The sequence below is a fragment of the Cottoperca gobio genome, chromosome 17 (assembly GCF_900634415.1).
Source record: "Cottoperca gobio chromosome 17, fCotGob3.1, whole genome shotgun sequence".
NCBI lineage: Eukaryota > Metazoa > Chordata > Actinopteri > Perciformes > Bovichtidae > Cottoperca > Cottoperca gobio.
Genome location: NC_041371.1, coordinates 4443222 through 4459477, shown reverse-complemented (window position 1 = coordinate 4459477; position 16256 = coordinate 4443222). Strand labels below are relative to the sequence as shown.

Here is a 16256-nt window from a genome sequence, read left to right as displayed (position 1 = left end):
TGTGTGTGTGTGTGTGTGTGTGTGTGTGTGTGAGAGAGAGAGAGAGAGAGAGAGAGAGGAAGACGAGGGGCATTGTGTGTGTGAGAGAGAGACAGAGAGAGAGGAAGACGAGGGGCATTGTGTGTGTGTGTGTGTGTGTGTGTGTGAGAGAGAGACAGAGAGAGGAAGACGAGGGACATTGTGTGTGAGTGTGTGTGTGTGTGTGTGTGTGTGTGAGAGAGAGAGAGAGAGAGAGGAAGACGAGGGGCATTGATGATTAGATGTTACATTTGTTGTGGTTACAAGTTATGATGTTGTATACTTTGGGGTGTGGGGGGTTAGGGTTGTTGATAAAGAGAATAGACAATCTAAAAGCCCACATTACTCTCATTTACCTTCGTACCCCCTCTGAGCTGTGTGGTGCAATACCTCAATCTTTACCAATGCTAACCAAACGCTTTGTGTGTAAACTAGCTCCTCAAACCAAGGACGGTGTTTTGTATAAATGTCCCTAAATCCTTGGTGTTGAAACGCAGGGCATCGATCCCCCGTCTGCCCCGTGCTTTGAGGTTGATGTATTAGATGAGAATGTTTTTTTTAAAGAGTCACCACAGCAGTACCTGCACCCGCAAGATATGGACAATCTGCCTTTACTCTGGTATAACGAAACAAATTGAATTCTATTTATTAAATTGTAAATATGTAATGCAATTCATGGCTTGGTCTTTGTCTGTTCAATATACTGTTTCTAAGCTCCAATCTTTTGTATGTCTCAGAAAATTGTTTTTATATGTATTTTTTACAATAAATATGTGTGAGAGATGTTTTGTGAACGTCTGTTCTGTGTTTTTATGTGTCAATGATGCGTTTCTGGTGAGACACCCGACACAGGACACGCACTGTCCTGAAGACGGGCTTTACATTCCTGAATGATGGAACAAATCTTCTACATATCGACAGTTTATCAGCATTCAAAGGAATCGTGTTGGGAGAGAATCACTGGGACTTTTAACTCTACGTATCACTCCGCCTCACAGGTGCTAACTAAAAGATGCCGCTTGTAGAACTGTTGTATAGAATATGACGCGCGACGTCGTGCAAAGAAAAGAGATTTTAAACATTGCACTATTTCATGACAACTCCTCAAACTCCCGTAGAGCGACGGGGTGGAACTAGAGCACAAGCCCTACTCTGAAATGACTGATCTGATTAAAACATGCTATGTTGTTATGGTTCACGCTTCTTAGCAGGATCACAGAGATAAATCTGAGATGTGGGGCAGTGAGTAGGTATACAGGTTTATTTGCCTGGCAGAAGTTTGCAAATGTTAAAATATTTCCAAACGCAAGTTGGATAATAATCCTTATAATGTCCTTAATTGTCCCATCTTTTATTTTGGCTGGAGCTGGGAAGAAGTGACAACCTCTATTATATTTTAAATCAATTGCAGATGGTTTGTTTTATTTTTTTTACATGACCTAATGTCAGGAAGTGTCTATAAATCTATAAACACGTCAAACCCATCAACAGTCTCCGCCTCGCTCAACACTTTGAGAGTAACAGACACAATTATAATCCAACACAACAGGTAAGAACTCTTCTCTTTACTTTCTATTCTTTACGTTGTCTTTGTGTAAAGTAGCATTAACAGTGTTAATGTGTCACTCAAGGTGTATAAAAGACACGCTTGATGACTTTGTTTTATGGGTTCTATAATATTTGGTGTTCTCATTAGTACGGATAGAGATGTTGTATTAATGCTACGTTCATTATTCTGTATGACTCGGATGTTTGCTCTATAATTACTCGGGTGAGTGACAGGTGTCACTTGAGTTGTTTGTTCCTTTGCTTCAAGCCCATAAAGCACACACACCTGCGTTTTCCTTAAACCCCAAGAAATACATAGAAGTCACAGACATTACTTCTGTTTCTTTACAAAGCTAGTTGTAGTGCGCTGCTATATTAATGCTCTGAACACCATATATATTATTGAATACCCCACGTTCCACTTTTTACCCTTTGCTTCGAAACCTTTTGTTAATAAATGCCAATTATTTTCTTTAATCCTGCTTCAAGACATTTATTTTTTGGTGCCAAACCACTTTATCTGCCTCACAACAGCAAGCAACACACACACATGTGAAATGTACACCTCCCAAAGGACATTGTTACCATAACTGTGATATTTCACAGCAACTGATCTTATAGGTGCAGATAAATGTTTTAGGTAAAACAGTTTTGTGTGGATTAAAGTAATCCGTAAATACATCTTTAAATTTTATCCAGCAGACGGAGTTTATTTATTTTCTCATGTTTCTCAAAATACACTACTTGACCCTCCGACAAGCAGGGTCATTTTAAGTCACATGACCCCTTAGGAATGTTTAAACATAAATTCCTTAAAGACACACAATGAACATTGTGCAAAATAGAAAATAGCACATTGTAGCCTGATATCGTCTCATAGTCTCGTCCCACCTCGGGAAGAAAACTGATGTTCATAGCACACCTGAAATAATCAGCGAAGGGAATCTATAAATAAAGAACACATTTGTGTTTAGCTGCTAATTACAGACTCACACAGCTGCTCCACCTGCACACACAGCTGCTCCACCTGCACACACAGCTTCTCCACCTGCACACACAGCTGCTCCACCTGCACACACAGCTGCTCCACCTGCACACACAGCTGCTCCACCTGCACACACAGCTGCTCCACCTGCACACACAGCTTCTCCACCTGCACACACAGCTGCTCCACCTGCACACACAGCTGCTCCACCTGCACACACAGCTGCTCCACCTGCACACACAGCTTCTCCACCTGCACACACAGCTGCTCCACCTGCACACACAGCTGCTCCACCTGCACACACAGCTTCTCCACCTGCACACACAGCTGCTCCACCTGCACACACAGCTGCTACAGCTGCTCCACCTGCACACACAGCTGCTCCACCTGCACACACAGCTGCTCCACCTGCACACACAGCTGCACACACAGCTGCTCCACCTGCACACACAGCTGCTCCACCTGCACACACAGCTGCTCCACCCTGCACACACAGCTGCTCCACCTGCACACACAGCTGCTCCACCTGCACACACAGCTTCTCCACCTGCACACACAGCTTCTCCACCTGCACACACAACTTCTTCACCTGCACGCACAGCTGCTCCACCTGCACACACAGCTGCTCCACCTGCACACACAGCTGCTCCACCTGCACACACAGCTGCTCCACCTGCACACACAGCTTCTCCACCTGCACACACAACTTCTTCACCTGCACGCACAGCTGCTCCACCTGCACACACAGCTGCTCCACACAGCTGCTCCACCTGCACACACACAGCTGCTCCACCTGCACACACAGCTGCTCCACCTGCACACACAGCTTCTCCACCTGCACACACAGCTGCTCCACCTGCACACACAGCTGCTCCACCTGCACACACAGCTTCTCCACCTGCACACACAGCTTCTCCACCTGCACGCACAGCTGCTCCACCTGCACACACATCTGCTCCACCTGCACGCACAGCTGCTCCACCTGCACGCATAGCTGCTCCACCTGCACACACAGCTCCACACATTAATGATTAAATCATACAGTATAATTAAACAGGAACTTCCCCCGTCAGCTGGGTAACAGTTCGTATCCCATCTGTCCCGTGTTTGATTTGATATTCAGTAAGTTCCTCTTTTTCTTTAACAGAACTTCTGTGTTTGAGCCACAGTTTTTCCACCTGCACGCACAGCTGCTCCACCTGCACGCACAGCTGCTCCACCTGCACGCACAACTTCTTCACCTGCACGCACAGCTGCTCCACCTGCACACACAGCTGCTCCACCTGCACACACAACTTCTTCACCTGCACGCACAGCTGCTCCACCTGAACACACAGCTTCTCCACCTGCACACACAGCTTCTCCACCTGCACACACAGCTTCTCCACCTGAACACACAGCTTCTCCACCTGAACACACAGCTTCTCCACCTGCACACACAGCTTCTCCACCTGAACACACAGCTTCTCCACCTGAACACACAGCTGCTCCACCTGCACACACACAGCTTCTCCACCTGCACACACAGCTTCTCCACCTGCACACACATCTGCTCCACCTGCACACACACAGCTTCTCCACCTGCACACACAGCTTCTCCACCTGCACACACAGCTGCTCCACCTGCACACACACAGCTTCTCCACCTGCACACACACAGCTTCTCCACCTGCACACACAGCTCCACACATTAATGATTAAATCATACAGTATAATTAAACAGGAACTTCCCCCGTCAGCTGGGTAACAGTTCGTATCCCATCTGTCCCGTGTTTGATTTGATATTCAGTAAGTTCCTCTTTTTCTTTAACAGAACTTCTGTGTTTGAGCCACAGTTTCCTCCAGAATGTCAGATACAGCAGAGACACAGGACGCTCCTGCTGATGATGTGTCCTCATCACCAACATCCTACGAAGCACAGCAACCTCCACCCTACTCTGCAGCCCCAGAAATGTACCCGGCAACCAAAACCGAGACAGCTTGCACCTATCAGCCGACCACTGGGTACGAGTCTTTCTGGGACATCAGCCCAGTAGCGTCATCGGACACAACTCCACTGATAGCTCCATCTTCTTTTGATGACAAGACAGTCAGAAGAGCGTTTGTTAGAAAGGTTTGTACGACTTGCCGTGGGCACATTATTCTACGCCAGATTTTCCTAACCTGGTGTCGGGACCATCCTAAGGGATCACAAGAGACATTTCAGGGTTCGCACAAGATGATTAACAGGATAAGAAAGTATAAAAACAATCTCTTATTGTTTGCTTGGACAAGGAAAATCTATTTTGATGAGCCGTAACACATTTATGTACACCAATAAGATCAGCTGCTGTGAATACTTGGTAATGAAGCTTTCCTGTGCAGATGCTCAGCATCCTGACTCTCCAGCTGCTGTTCACCTTCAGTGTGGTGTGTGTGTTCACCTTCTCTGGAGGTAAGGTGGAGCAGATCAACCTGTTGGCCTACTTCAGCTCCTTCATCATCTTCCTCGTGCTCACGAGCGCCCTTACCTTCAGCAAGTCCTTCAGTCGGCGTCACCCCTGGAACACCGTGGCACTGGTGGGTTACAAACACATTAAAACCAAATATATCTAATAGGGAAAGTGATTTCACACAATATAGATACTGTCACAGAAAACATTTAAATAAGAGACCAAAAGGAGCGTTAACCCTGACAAGTGAAGAAGGCGAGCCGCTGCCTCAATAAAGAACACTTTTAAAGATTAAACATTTTAACAAATGTTTTATTCACTGCTGGGTTTTCCTCAACATGTAAACCTCTCTTTGAGAAACTGGTTCATTATTACGTTCAAAGAAGACCTCAGATTCCTCTAAGGTTGTGTTCACACGCTGTGAGCCGTTGAGGTTTTGTTGGCATTTAAAATGAGGACAGGCTCTTCCTGTATTGTGATGATTAAACACACAATGCATAGCATGACACAAACACAACCAGGGTAAGGAGTGCACACCAACCAGTGTTCCTGGAAGACAAGATGTCTGCTCTGATTACATTTTTCACATAACGATCTGGATCTGTCTCTGTTGAAGCTTTCTCACATGATACATTGAAATGTGTGCTTACAGGTTGTGGTCATCCTGAGCTTATCATACATGGTGGGAACCATCGCCTGCTTCCACGACACCACTGATGTCGCCATAACTTTGGGAGCAACGCTGGTCATTTCTCTGGCAATCATTGGATTCTCTGAACAGGTCAGACAACCAGGCCAAAGAGCCTGCCTCCTGTATACAGACGTCACACTCTGTGTTTGTTTTAAACGAGGAGATGTGTAGACTTTTCAGTAGCTCTCAATGGTTTCTGTAAAGAAAATCCATGTTAGATTTTAGGATGTGTCTGACCAAGAGCGGTCCAGACCATAAGCAAGGAGGCAGAGGCAGGAGAACAAGCAAACCACAAACGTGGGCATTTATTAACTATATATATATATATATATATATATATATATAGTGTCACCAACCGGCTGTCACGATTGACTGCATTCATTCATTCTCTCCTACTCGCTCCTCAATTTCACAAGAGCTGCCTTATATAGCCTCGACAGACAAAAACAGGGGTGCTATAGCCCGAGTGTTTCCCTCAGAACAGTTAAAGACAAATCAAGGAATAATAAACATGAACTCTAAATATTCAACATGAATTCAATAATATAAAAATAATTATCATGTAAAAAAAACTACTATATGGCTACAAACTTTACTTTGCAAAACATTTACCACCCCCCACTTCATCCTGCTCTGTGGAACCCTCCCGGAACGATACAAATGCGTTGTTTCCACAGGGACTCTTTTAGCAGCGGACCTTCACGTGATGTTGTAAATGCATTTTTATGTCGATCAACAGGTCAATTTTGTCTTTGATTATTGTTTTCTTTATTATAATGTACTTACACTGATTATAAAAAATGAAATATTGTCCTTAAAAGCAGCTGTTTGTAAGCAATATACAGTCCCCTCCAAAACTATTGGAACTGCGAGGCCAATTCCTCTATTTTTGCTGTACACTGAAAACAATTGAGTTTGACAAACAAAAGATGAATATGAGAAAGAAACATTTCCATGTATTTACATCTAGGATCTGATAAACAACTTAGGAGCTAGCACCTTTTGTTTGAACCCACCCATTCAAGTGAGCAAAAGTATAGGAACATGTGACTGACGGGTGTTTTTCGTTGAAAAGCAAGCAATTTTGAAACTGAGAGAAGATGGAAAATCAATCAGAGCCATTGCACAAACATTGGCCACAGCCAGTACAACCATTGGGAATGTCCTGAAGAAGAAAGACACCACTGGTGTACTGAGCAACAGACGTTGAACTGGTAGACCAAGGAAAACCTCAGCAGTTGATGACAGAAACATTGTGAGAACTGTAAAGAAGGTGTGAAGGTTTCACAATCCACCGTTCACAGAAGACTTTGGGAACAAAAGTACAGAGGCTACACCAGAAGATGCAAACCGCTCATTAGCAATAAGAACAGGAAGGCCAGATTAGAATTTGCCAAAAAGTACAGAGTTCTGGGACGACGCTTTATGGACTGATGAGACAAAGATGAAGCCTTTGCCAAAGTGATGAAAAGACTAACGTGTGGAGAAAGAAGGGATCTACTCATGATCCCAAACACACGAGCTCATCTGTGAAACACGGTGGAGGTAATGTCATGGCTGGGGCTTGCATGGCTTCTTCTGGGACGGGCTCATTGATCTTCTTTGATGATGCAACACATGATGGCAGCAGCAACATGAACTCAGAAGTCTACAGAAACATTTTGTCTGCCAACTTAAAGAGAGATGCAACCAAACTGATCGTGAGTTCCTTCATCATGCAGCAAGACAACGACCCAAAACAACCAGGGAGTTCATGAGGGGAAAGAAGTGGAAGGTTTTCGACTGGCCAAGTCGATCTCCAGACTTAAACCATATTGAGCATTTTACCTGCTAAAGAGGAGACTGAAGGGAGAACCCCCCCCCGAAACAAACAAAGAGGCTGCGGTGAAAGGCATCACAAAAGAAGAATGCAAAAGTTTGGTGACGTCAATGGGTGGCAGGCTTGAGGCAGTTATTACAAGCAAAGGATTTGCAACTAAATATTAAGTATTATTCACTTTTCACACTATGTGAAGTCTCTGTTCCGATACTTCTGCTCACCTAAAGATTTGGTGTTCCGTGAAAACAGATGCTATCTTGTAAGTTGTTTATCAGATCTAGATGTAAATACCTGGTAATAGAAGCTGAAGGACTTGTTTCTTTCTCATATTCATCTTATGATGTCAAACTCAATTGTGTACAGCAAAAAATAAAGGAATTGGCCTGAGACTGAAATCTACTAATGTGTTCCTGTATTATTTGCAGACTGATGATTTCAACATTTGGTTCGGTGTTCTGCTGATTCTGACTGTGGACGTGATCGTGTTTGTGTTCTTGCAACTTCTACGAGAAGGTGTGACGGTGAGACGGTGAGACGGTGTGTGAGTCTCAGTTGTATATGAATAAAAACTAATATAAAAAATGTCTAAAGAAGTGGTTTTGTTGGTGTTTGAGTGCGTTGTATAAACGTGGGATGTGTCGAGCCCCTCTGTCGTCAGAACTGTCGGGCTGCAACTCATTTATCTGTCTAAAGATATTCAGTTTGCTGAATCCAGAGTTTCACATTTTTGCTTAAAAGTGACCGAAACAGGAGATTAGAAAAAAAGTTTTCAGTCATATTGTGCCAACATACAAGTTTTACAAATAAGCACCACATTGGGCTGTTTGACTTGATTTAGTCTCACTTGAATGTACATCAAAGGACATCTTGACGTTTAGATGTTAAGAGCTCAGTATTGATTTTGTTTCCAAACTTTGGATTTAAAAATATAAGTCAACATGGACGACTGCTGACACCGAACATTGTCAGGTAATTAGATCAGGTGTCCTGAGGTGTCCCATCTTTGATTTTGTACTGAGCTAGCTGAAAGTGAAGAAGTGACACATACACTATGATAAGACATGCGGACCCCTGGAAGTCCCCGGGCCCCACTTTTCACTACCTCAAAGTATAAGTAAGTATACCCCAAGTATAACAGCAAACTCTTTTCATTTCTATTAGTTTAAAATCATTCAGTTTTACGTCATCAGTTCAATGAGTACTTTTACTGTACTCTCAGTACATTTTGCTTTAATGTTTTTACCAACGTGACATTTTGAATTTGGACCTTTTCTTTGTAAAGGATGATGTTTTTAGAACTGTATGCTGTGAATAAGGCCTCTTGTCTTGTGACTATAACCTTCTGCTTTTGGAACTTCAACCTTGGATAACATCTCGGGATGTTCATGTGGCATCATGACTGCTGGAGAATCCAAGACCATGGGAAGTTTTGTAAACTAAGTAACTCGACACAACAGTGGTTTTCCAGAGAGAAGTGGCACCACCGCTCACTTTCACTTCCCAATATAAACCATTCTTGGGCAACAGCTCAGCAGCAGTATATATATATATATATATATATATATATATATATACATATACATATATATACTGTGTATATATACCGATATATGTGTAGGGACTTTGAAGGTAAGCAAGTCTAACCGTATGTTCAACATTGCACACTAACATACTATTCATACTAAGTATTACGTAAAATTCAGTATGTAGTGAATTCCAGCTGCATAGGATGAGGATTTTGTGGACGCGAGAAATGCCCTGATGTGTATATATATATATATATATATATATATATATATATATATATACACACACACACACTAGATTAGCAGGAATATTTGAGCGCGAGACATCTTACTGGACAAACTCAATCGCCCCATAATGCATTGCGGCTCTTCAGACCGTCCAGTCAATTAACCAATTAACCGTTTAGGAATAAGAAACGATGACGAGTGACGTTAAGAGGAAAAGTATGTGAGCTCACACGTTTACTGTAGAAGAATTGATATTTAATCATTTTAATTTGCCTTAAAATACTGAATATTTTTATATTTTGTTAAAAGGTAATGTTGGTAGTAATGGCATACTTGAGTAAGTACGCAATTTACTTAGTTATCTGGTGCTACTCTCACCCTGGCCTAACTCTTCCTCCTCCTCTTCCTCCCTTCAGTTCCTGATGGTGGACTGTCAGCTGATGATGGGGGGGGGGGGGGATGAGCTACGTCTGGATCCAGAGGAATACATCAACGCTGCTCTCATGCTCTACCTGCTGGGGTGGAGGTGAAACTCTACACACACTCCAAACTGTACACACACATGTACTTTATTATTATTACTATGTATATACTGTAACTGTTTTAACTGACAATGAAATAATACAGAAATGTTTATCAAAACAAATGAAAGAATCCAGTTTCAATAAGACGCATTCAACAGAGTTTAGGTCATTATTCAGTATAAATTCTCAAACCTGCTAAAAGAACTTTTAAATGATTATGTTGTCAGTAAAGTCAGACGCTGATATTCAATAGATCCACAAGGCTGTTAGTGTTTCATACAGCTCCAAAGCACAGAACAAACCACAATACAATACAGCTTACATCGATACGAGGACGTACGCACAGAAAGAATCATAGAAAAAAGAAATAGTGCAAAAATGTTGAGCATATTTTGTGGGATTACATGAATTCATCTTTCAGCCTCATCATAGTTCACTGGACTCACAAAGTGTTATTCAGAAATCATTCGACAGGGTCCAAAAGAACCAGGATGCAACGCTGCACGAGAGAAAACCCATTGAAGAAAAAGGACTTTGTTGGAGTCAGTTGTTTAAACTCTGGATCCATCGAACACCACTGTGGACATCATCACCATCACCATCATCATCATCACCATCATCGGCCTCAACTAATTCATATGAAATAGAAATGTTTCTTAATTCAACAGATAAAACCCCAAATATATGAGATGTGACAAAGAAAAGCAGCAAGTATTTTGACATTGCTCAGGAAACCAAAGTTCCCACTTTGTGGAAAGAAAATCCCTCGAAATCTCCAGATTTCACACGTCCGCTGTGTTCGGCACGACCTCACCACAGTGAAGCGTAGTTGAACTTGATCCGCAGCAGGTACCTCATGCGAGTCTGGGCAGGGTTGTAAACGATGTACTCGTTGTACAGGAGGGAGTAACAGCTGTTTTTACCCACCCCCGTCTTCACCCCCGGCCCCATAGGCACAATCACACCATCCCTGGGAAAGAGAAAGAGAATTACAAATGGACCACTCTGGTATTTATGACACATTAAGTACAAACTGATTTCCTCTCAGAGAGTCACAAGTTTTAGACCAGTGCCAACGATTATTTCTATTAACGAGTAATCCGACGCATGCGTCAGTGTAATGAAAGAGACTAACAGATCGACAGAGTGCTTGGGGTCCGGTCCGGTCTGTCCAAGGCCCTTGGTGCTGTGTTTTCCAGCCGGCAGATTTTTGGCCTCATAGTCGGCGTCCAGCAGCTCGTTACAGTCTCCCAGAGCGACCTGCAGTCACACAGACACAAAGGACGGACAATGAAACCGTGCTGCATCACATCAGGGCCAAACGTGCAACGTGACGTTCAAGTCATGTTGGTTTTATTGTTAATCCGAGTGTTGGACTTGTATTGGCAGCTCTATGGGATCTGTTGTCCTGCACCTGGCACATATATGTGTAAATATGATATGCGACGACCTCATGGAATCTGGCCACAGAAAACAGGAAGTCACCTCACCTCACTCAGTAACAGCAATCCCACGTGGTTGTTCTGATTGGCAAAGCAGTAGTTGGCACTCTTTGACGACATGTCGGCAAAGTAGATACCTTTTCCAAACTAGATGAAAGACAATCAGGGAAATTATTATCACTGGAATAAAAGAAATATATAGTGCTGTATTGAAAAATATTGAATAGTTTATAGATCATTTAATTCTTACATAACTGTCAGCTCATGGTTTTAATAGATGCCTAAATGAACTGTAATGTATTGATTCTAGTATTTTTAACAGAGTAGTTGAGTTTGAGACAAACATAAAGGAAGAATCAAATGAAAACAAGTACCATGTAACCAGTGACGGGGGCTTCAGGTGGGGCCACTCGGAGCCCCTGGCTGAGGATGCCGACCCAGTTAGTTAGGCGGGAACCGTGCCACAACAGAGTCCTGGAAGACAGGAACATTTTAAAAAAGACGTTATAGCAATGACGATTTCAAAGCAACACGGCACATACGCTACCTGAGGCCGCAGGAAGCAGTAACAGTATTTTATCAAAGCCTTCAGATGTGTTGAGAATGTATCCAAACACTAAGCCCGCTGTGCATCACCTGTTGTGCATCTGTGAGAGGAAGTTGTTCCTCTCCCCGGCTCGGTCCACTGAGAAGATGTCGAGGACAGTCATGGTGTAGTCACGATGGGTGGAGGCGTGAGTGGACTGTAGATACTTTTCTATCACCTTCACACAGAAGAGAGATTTACAACAAAATACTAAGTTTAAAGGAACAATTCAACATTGTATATGGGGATTATATTAACCTCCGGCATTAATGCAGTATTACTACAGTATTAATGCAGTATTAATGCAGTATTAATACTGCATTAATACAGTAGTAATACAGCATTAATACTGCATTAATACAGTAGTGCATCATTTTAATCTTGCATCCATGAAGATAACAGCAGTGTATGAGTCCAGACTCATGAACTTTGACCTTGAAGTAAAACACTGACCGTGTACTCGTTGCTGCTGGAGTCCAGAGGCTGCAGTTGGCACTGGAGGGAGCAGTACTGTTGGTCCAGAGGATGTTCGTCACTGTCTTTACTGGACTCAACCATTTTCACTGCTATCTGAATGTCACTCAGAGCCTGAAAAACATACAGATACAAACGTTTGAACCACAGATTTAATCGAAGACATAATCAGAATAGCTGTCGATCATTTCTTTTAAAACCCTTTACCTCCAACAGCGCAATCTTTTCCTTCAGCTCATCTTCAGTATGAATGATTGGAGGAGTTTTCAACCTGGAGAATTAAATATTTTAGTTACTGCAAGACGGAGATCAATGTTTGACTTTAATCTCTCAACAGCCACATAGTCCCTACCCAAAGTCATGAGGGATGCGCGTGTAGAACTGGTTGCATGCCTCCAGCAGCTCACGATTGCCGCCCTTCTTCTTCAAACACTCCTCGATTTTCTTCAGTGCCGTGTAGCCTGCACGGATCTGCTCTGAGGTCAGTTTGCCTGCAGACACAAAGAAAAACACTGACTTTGAAACATGAAGCATGAAACACTTTGTCAGATGACTTTGAGAACTTGTTTTATTGCATCAAATAATAGCAACTTGAATATTTTTAAATGCTATATATGTGGTCTATATAACTTACTATTAAATTAAATCCTGCTTAAGTTACTCGTAGAAATGGCAAATTCTGATACAATTCTGTTGTGATTTTGATTCTGTCCGACTGACCAAGAGGAGCTTTCCGGGTGTCAAACTTCATCTCCAGCACGCACTCCTCCATGGCTTTGATGTCACAGATGAGCTCCAGGAGCGACTGGATCTTCTCATCCAGCTTGGAGGTCTTCTTTTTGGTTGCAGCATCCACCGTAGTCTGGTTCTCCTCCTGCAACAGTGAAATATATTAATACACAAAGTGATAGATGATATTTAGAGGAAACTTCACTTGCTGGTTCTTTGCCTTTTTATCGCCGCTGTAGTCCATGTAGACCATGTCGTATTTTCCAGCCACTTTCTCAAAACTCTCCCGGTCTTCCCACTCATTCTTGGTCTTGTCCAAGAACCTGTGGCAAAACACGGCTTCAGAATTTAACTAAACTCACTTCAATGTGTCCAGAAACATTTGTTTTTAATGCCCAATCTCACTTTTTCTTGAAGAAATCTTTGGCTTTCACCAGGTCTCCACCGAAGGCTGTCAGACCGTTTTGACCCACTTTTCCCACTAAAAGAAACAACGGAGAAACCAGCTAAATATGATGAATCAGTTCTTACCTGCAGGCTTGTGTTCATTTCCTGCGTAAATACAAACATTTCTACATATATATATAAACTATGTTGAGAATAACGGGCACATAAACTCACCTCTGCCCCACCTCAACCACACATTGTAAGCCTTGGAGTTGTCGTCCTGCAGCAGCTGGATCAGGTAGTACTTGTTGTTGTTAAACTGAAGATTCGTCTGCAAAATAAGACAGAAAGTATTTACTGTGAGCCGGAGAATCAGGTCAGGAACTTCCTTACTTTGTAGGAGAAAATAGTGAGAACTTTATAGGCAAGTAGCGAAGTGAAATATATTTGCAGTGCCTGAAACCATAGTGAACAATTGTGATTAGAATATCTATAAAACTCTTCACAGGTACTATTTTAGACCGTCAGCACTACTCAATATAGAAATAAAAAAGTAATTAAATGTTTTACCTGATTAAGCATCACGTCGTAAACATCCTTTCCTTCACTGTAGACATGAGCCTGAAAGAGAAGGAAATATTGACCATTATAAATGAAGGTGACTGCACTTTGTCTGCACTGTACAAGTGGGAAATTAAAAACATATTGTCCCTGTAAACTTTTAATATCCCAAGAGTATCGTCCCATCAGTATGTTGGACATTTGTCTCATGTATCATTGATAGCACTTTCTCTGCTATTTACAATTAGTTGATAGAAACTGAATTAATTTCAAAGAATAAAACTCAGCTGATCATCCGATATCGTACAACACACATTCATGTATAATAAACCACAAACTGTGTCACGCTCACAAGAGGAACTGTAACTGGAGCAGTGCAAATGTTTTCTACAGGTGTCGAACCACGAGCATGACCGATGTGAATCATGAGTTGTATCCGGCGTGTGGACATATAAACTGTACCTTTCCCAGTTTGGCTTTACATTCGAGGTCCACAGGAGCTTTTCCCTTCATGACCACCGTCCTCACAACTTCTGTTCAACATCCAAAGATCAGAGATAAACCGTTAATGAGGTCAGCGGACAGTACAGGAAACTTCATGTCCTTCTAACTCGAGTGCCTCAAAAGCTGCTCTGATGTCTTCAGAGGACAAACATGTCCATGTCAAAAAAACAGCAATAAAATGATATGTTAATATTATTTTCCACTTTCACTGAATTACATCTTGTAACAAACTTTAGTCCTGATCATCACCAGCAAATATTCACGGCTACAAGGATCATTTATTGTCACTGTGCAACGAAATGCAGCTTTCTTTCTTCTACATAACAAAAACAAAACAGCAACATTCATCCATTTTCAGAATGACAATAAAAATCCACGTTACCGTCGCTTTTTATTTCTTCTTTGGGGATTTTTTCACTTTTTGTCTGACTCTTGCTCTGCCCTCTCTTCCTCTTAGCTGCAGGCTGCTTCTCCGTCTCCTCCTCTTCCTCTTTAACGACAACCATGGTCTCTTCTTCAGCAGTCAAGTCACCAGCATCAGTCAAACTTTCTGGCAAAAAGAAGGAAACAGAAGAAACATTTTAAATACGTATACATAATACAAATACATAAAGCCTTTCCTAATAAAGTGTTAGTAGTGAAAGTCCAGTGAAACAGCAGTTAGGAAATGTGAAATAGGATAATTATTTTGGACTTGATGGCTGTGACACCCTGAGATCATTTTAAGGCACTTAAAAATCAAAGTTATTAATTAAATGCAAAATAATACACATTGATAGCAAAAGCAGAGGGGATCTACAGTAAAACAGTGCTGTGGCAGAACACATAATACACACCTGGTTTTACTGTCTGAGAGCGAATGTTCCTCTTGTACTTGGTGACAGGATTAATCTGGACCATTTTCTTCAGGTCGACTTCGTAGGACGTCCCAGAGCCCGGAGACAGGGTGACGGAAGTTGTTCCTGAAGAGACAGCGGAGTCCAACAAGGCACAGGCTGAAGGAGAGTATGGTTCCCACTGTCCTTCATCTCCTTTCCACTGCCAAACTGATCACACACACACACACACACACACACACACACACACACACACACACACACACACACACACACACACACACACACACACCAGGGTTGTTCAAACCTTACTGAAGCAACACTTTAAGAGTTCTGGTAACTTGGTACTTCCAGTTTTTGATCCTTAAGACACGGATTGTTCAATTAATAAAATAAAAAAAGCTATCAATAGGGATTGAATTATACATATGAATAAACTAAATCTAATCTAACTGGGAATGGGAAATAAATGTCTTAAATTAAAGAATTAAAGACCAACTGCATCAATATAAAAAGTTGGCACTAAATTAATAAACGTGACATATATTGACATTTATTTTCATAGAAACGGTCTGTTGTAATGTTCATCTGAACAAATAATCTTTAATTTTCATAAATGAACATCTCCAGTAAAGCCTGCAGACCATAAACACATGACAGTGATGTCCCTGCTCTCCTCTCGTTACAGCAGCTAACGTTAGCTTCCGACGGCTAAAGAGCACCAACCTGTTTTCGACTGGACTTCTTCATTTTCTTGTACACTCTGACTTTTATTACTTCTCGAACTTCGTGTACGCCTCATGGTGGATTAGGAAAAATAAATATTAGTGGTAAGAACGTACAGTGAGAAAGTGACACAACAGAGAAGGCGGTAAACTTTTCCGACCACTGCTTCCTGTCCGGGGCCGCTGAAGATCGTTTAATGTCAAGATGCATCACTCCAAACCTATCGTGATCCTGACGCAT

The 16256-nt window shown here is 42.1% G+C and overlaps 2 protein-coding genes across 2 annotated transcripts; one reads left to right on the top strand and one right to left on the bottom strand.

The window, feature by feature from the left end:
• The first annotated feature begins 1498 nt into the window (after nucleotides 1-1498).
• LOC115022308 (protein lifeguard 1) lies at nucleotides 1499-8026 on the top strand. Its single transcript, XM_029453276.1, has 5 exons — nucleotides 1499-1567; nucleotides 4365-4664; nucleotides 4916-5110; nucleotides 5636-5764; nucleotides 7919-8026. The coding sequence occupies exons 2-5, from the start codon at nucleotides 4398-4400 to the stop codon at nucleotides 8024-8026; spliced, it is 699 nt and encodes a 232-aa protein (XP_029309136.1). The 5' UTR covers nucleotides 1499-1567; nucleotides 4365-4397.
• Nucleotides 8027-9798: 1772 nt separating this feature from the next.
• Nucleotides 9799-16199, bottom strand: parp2 (poly (ADP-ribose) polymerase 2). The gene is made up of 17 exons (XM_029453626.1): nucleotides 16017-16199; nucleotides 15291-15500; nucleotides 14837-15004; nucleotides 14413-14483; nucleotides 13960-14010; nucleotides 13624-13720; nucleotides 13408-13483; nucleotides 13223-13325; nucleotides 12994-13147; nucleotides 12626-12764; nucleotides 12481-12544; nucleotides 12253-12387; nucleotides 11850-11977; nucleotides 11588-11687; nucleotides 11262-11360; nucleotides 10907-11031; nucleotides 9799-10741 (listed from the first exon to the last, which is right to left on the bottom strand). The coding sequence occupies exons 1-17, from the start codon at nucleotides 16090-16092 to the stop codon at nucleotides 10582-10584; spliced, it is 1956 nt and encodes a 651-aa protein (XP_029309486.1). The 5' UTR covers nucleotides 16093-16199; the 3' UTR covers nucleotides 9799-10581.
• Nucleotides 16200-16256: the final 57 nt, after the last annotated feature.

Coding starts and splice junctions, on each gene's coding strand:
- LOC115022308 (XM_029453276.1), top strand. CDS start 4,398: ATGTCAGATACAGCAGAGACACAGGACGCTCCTGCTGATGATGTGTCC. Junction 4,665..4,915: donor GAAGAGCGTTTGTTAGAAAG/GTTTGTACGACT, acceptor TTTCCTGTGCAG/ATGCTCAGCATCCTGACTCT. Junction 5,111..5,635: donor CCTGGAACACCGTGGCACTG/GTGGGTTACAAA, acceptor GTGTGCTTACAG/GTTGTGGTCATCCTGAGCTT.
- parp2 (XM_029453626.1), bottom strand. CDS start 16,092: ATGAGGCGTACACGAAGTTCGAGAAGTAATAAAAGTCAGAGTGTACAA. Junction 14,484..14,836: donor AGAAGAAATAAAAAGCGACG/GTAACGTGGATT, acceptor GATGTTGAACAG/AAGTTGTGAGGACGGTGGTC. Junction 10,742..10,906: donor CCCAAGCACTCTGTCGATCT/GTTAGTCTCTTT, acceptor TCTCTTTCCCAG/GGATGGTGTGATTGTGCCTA.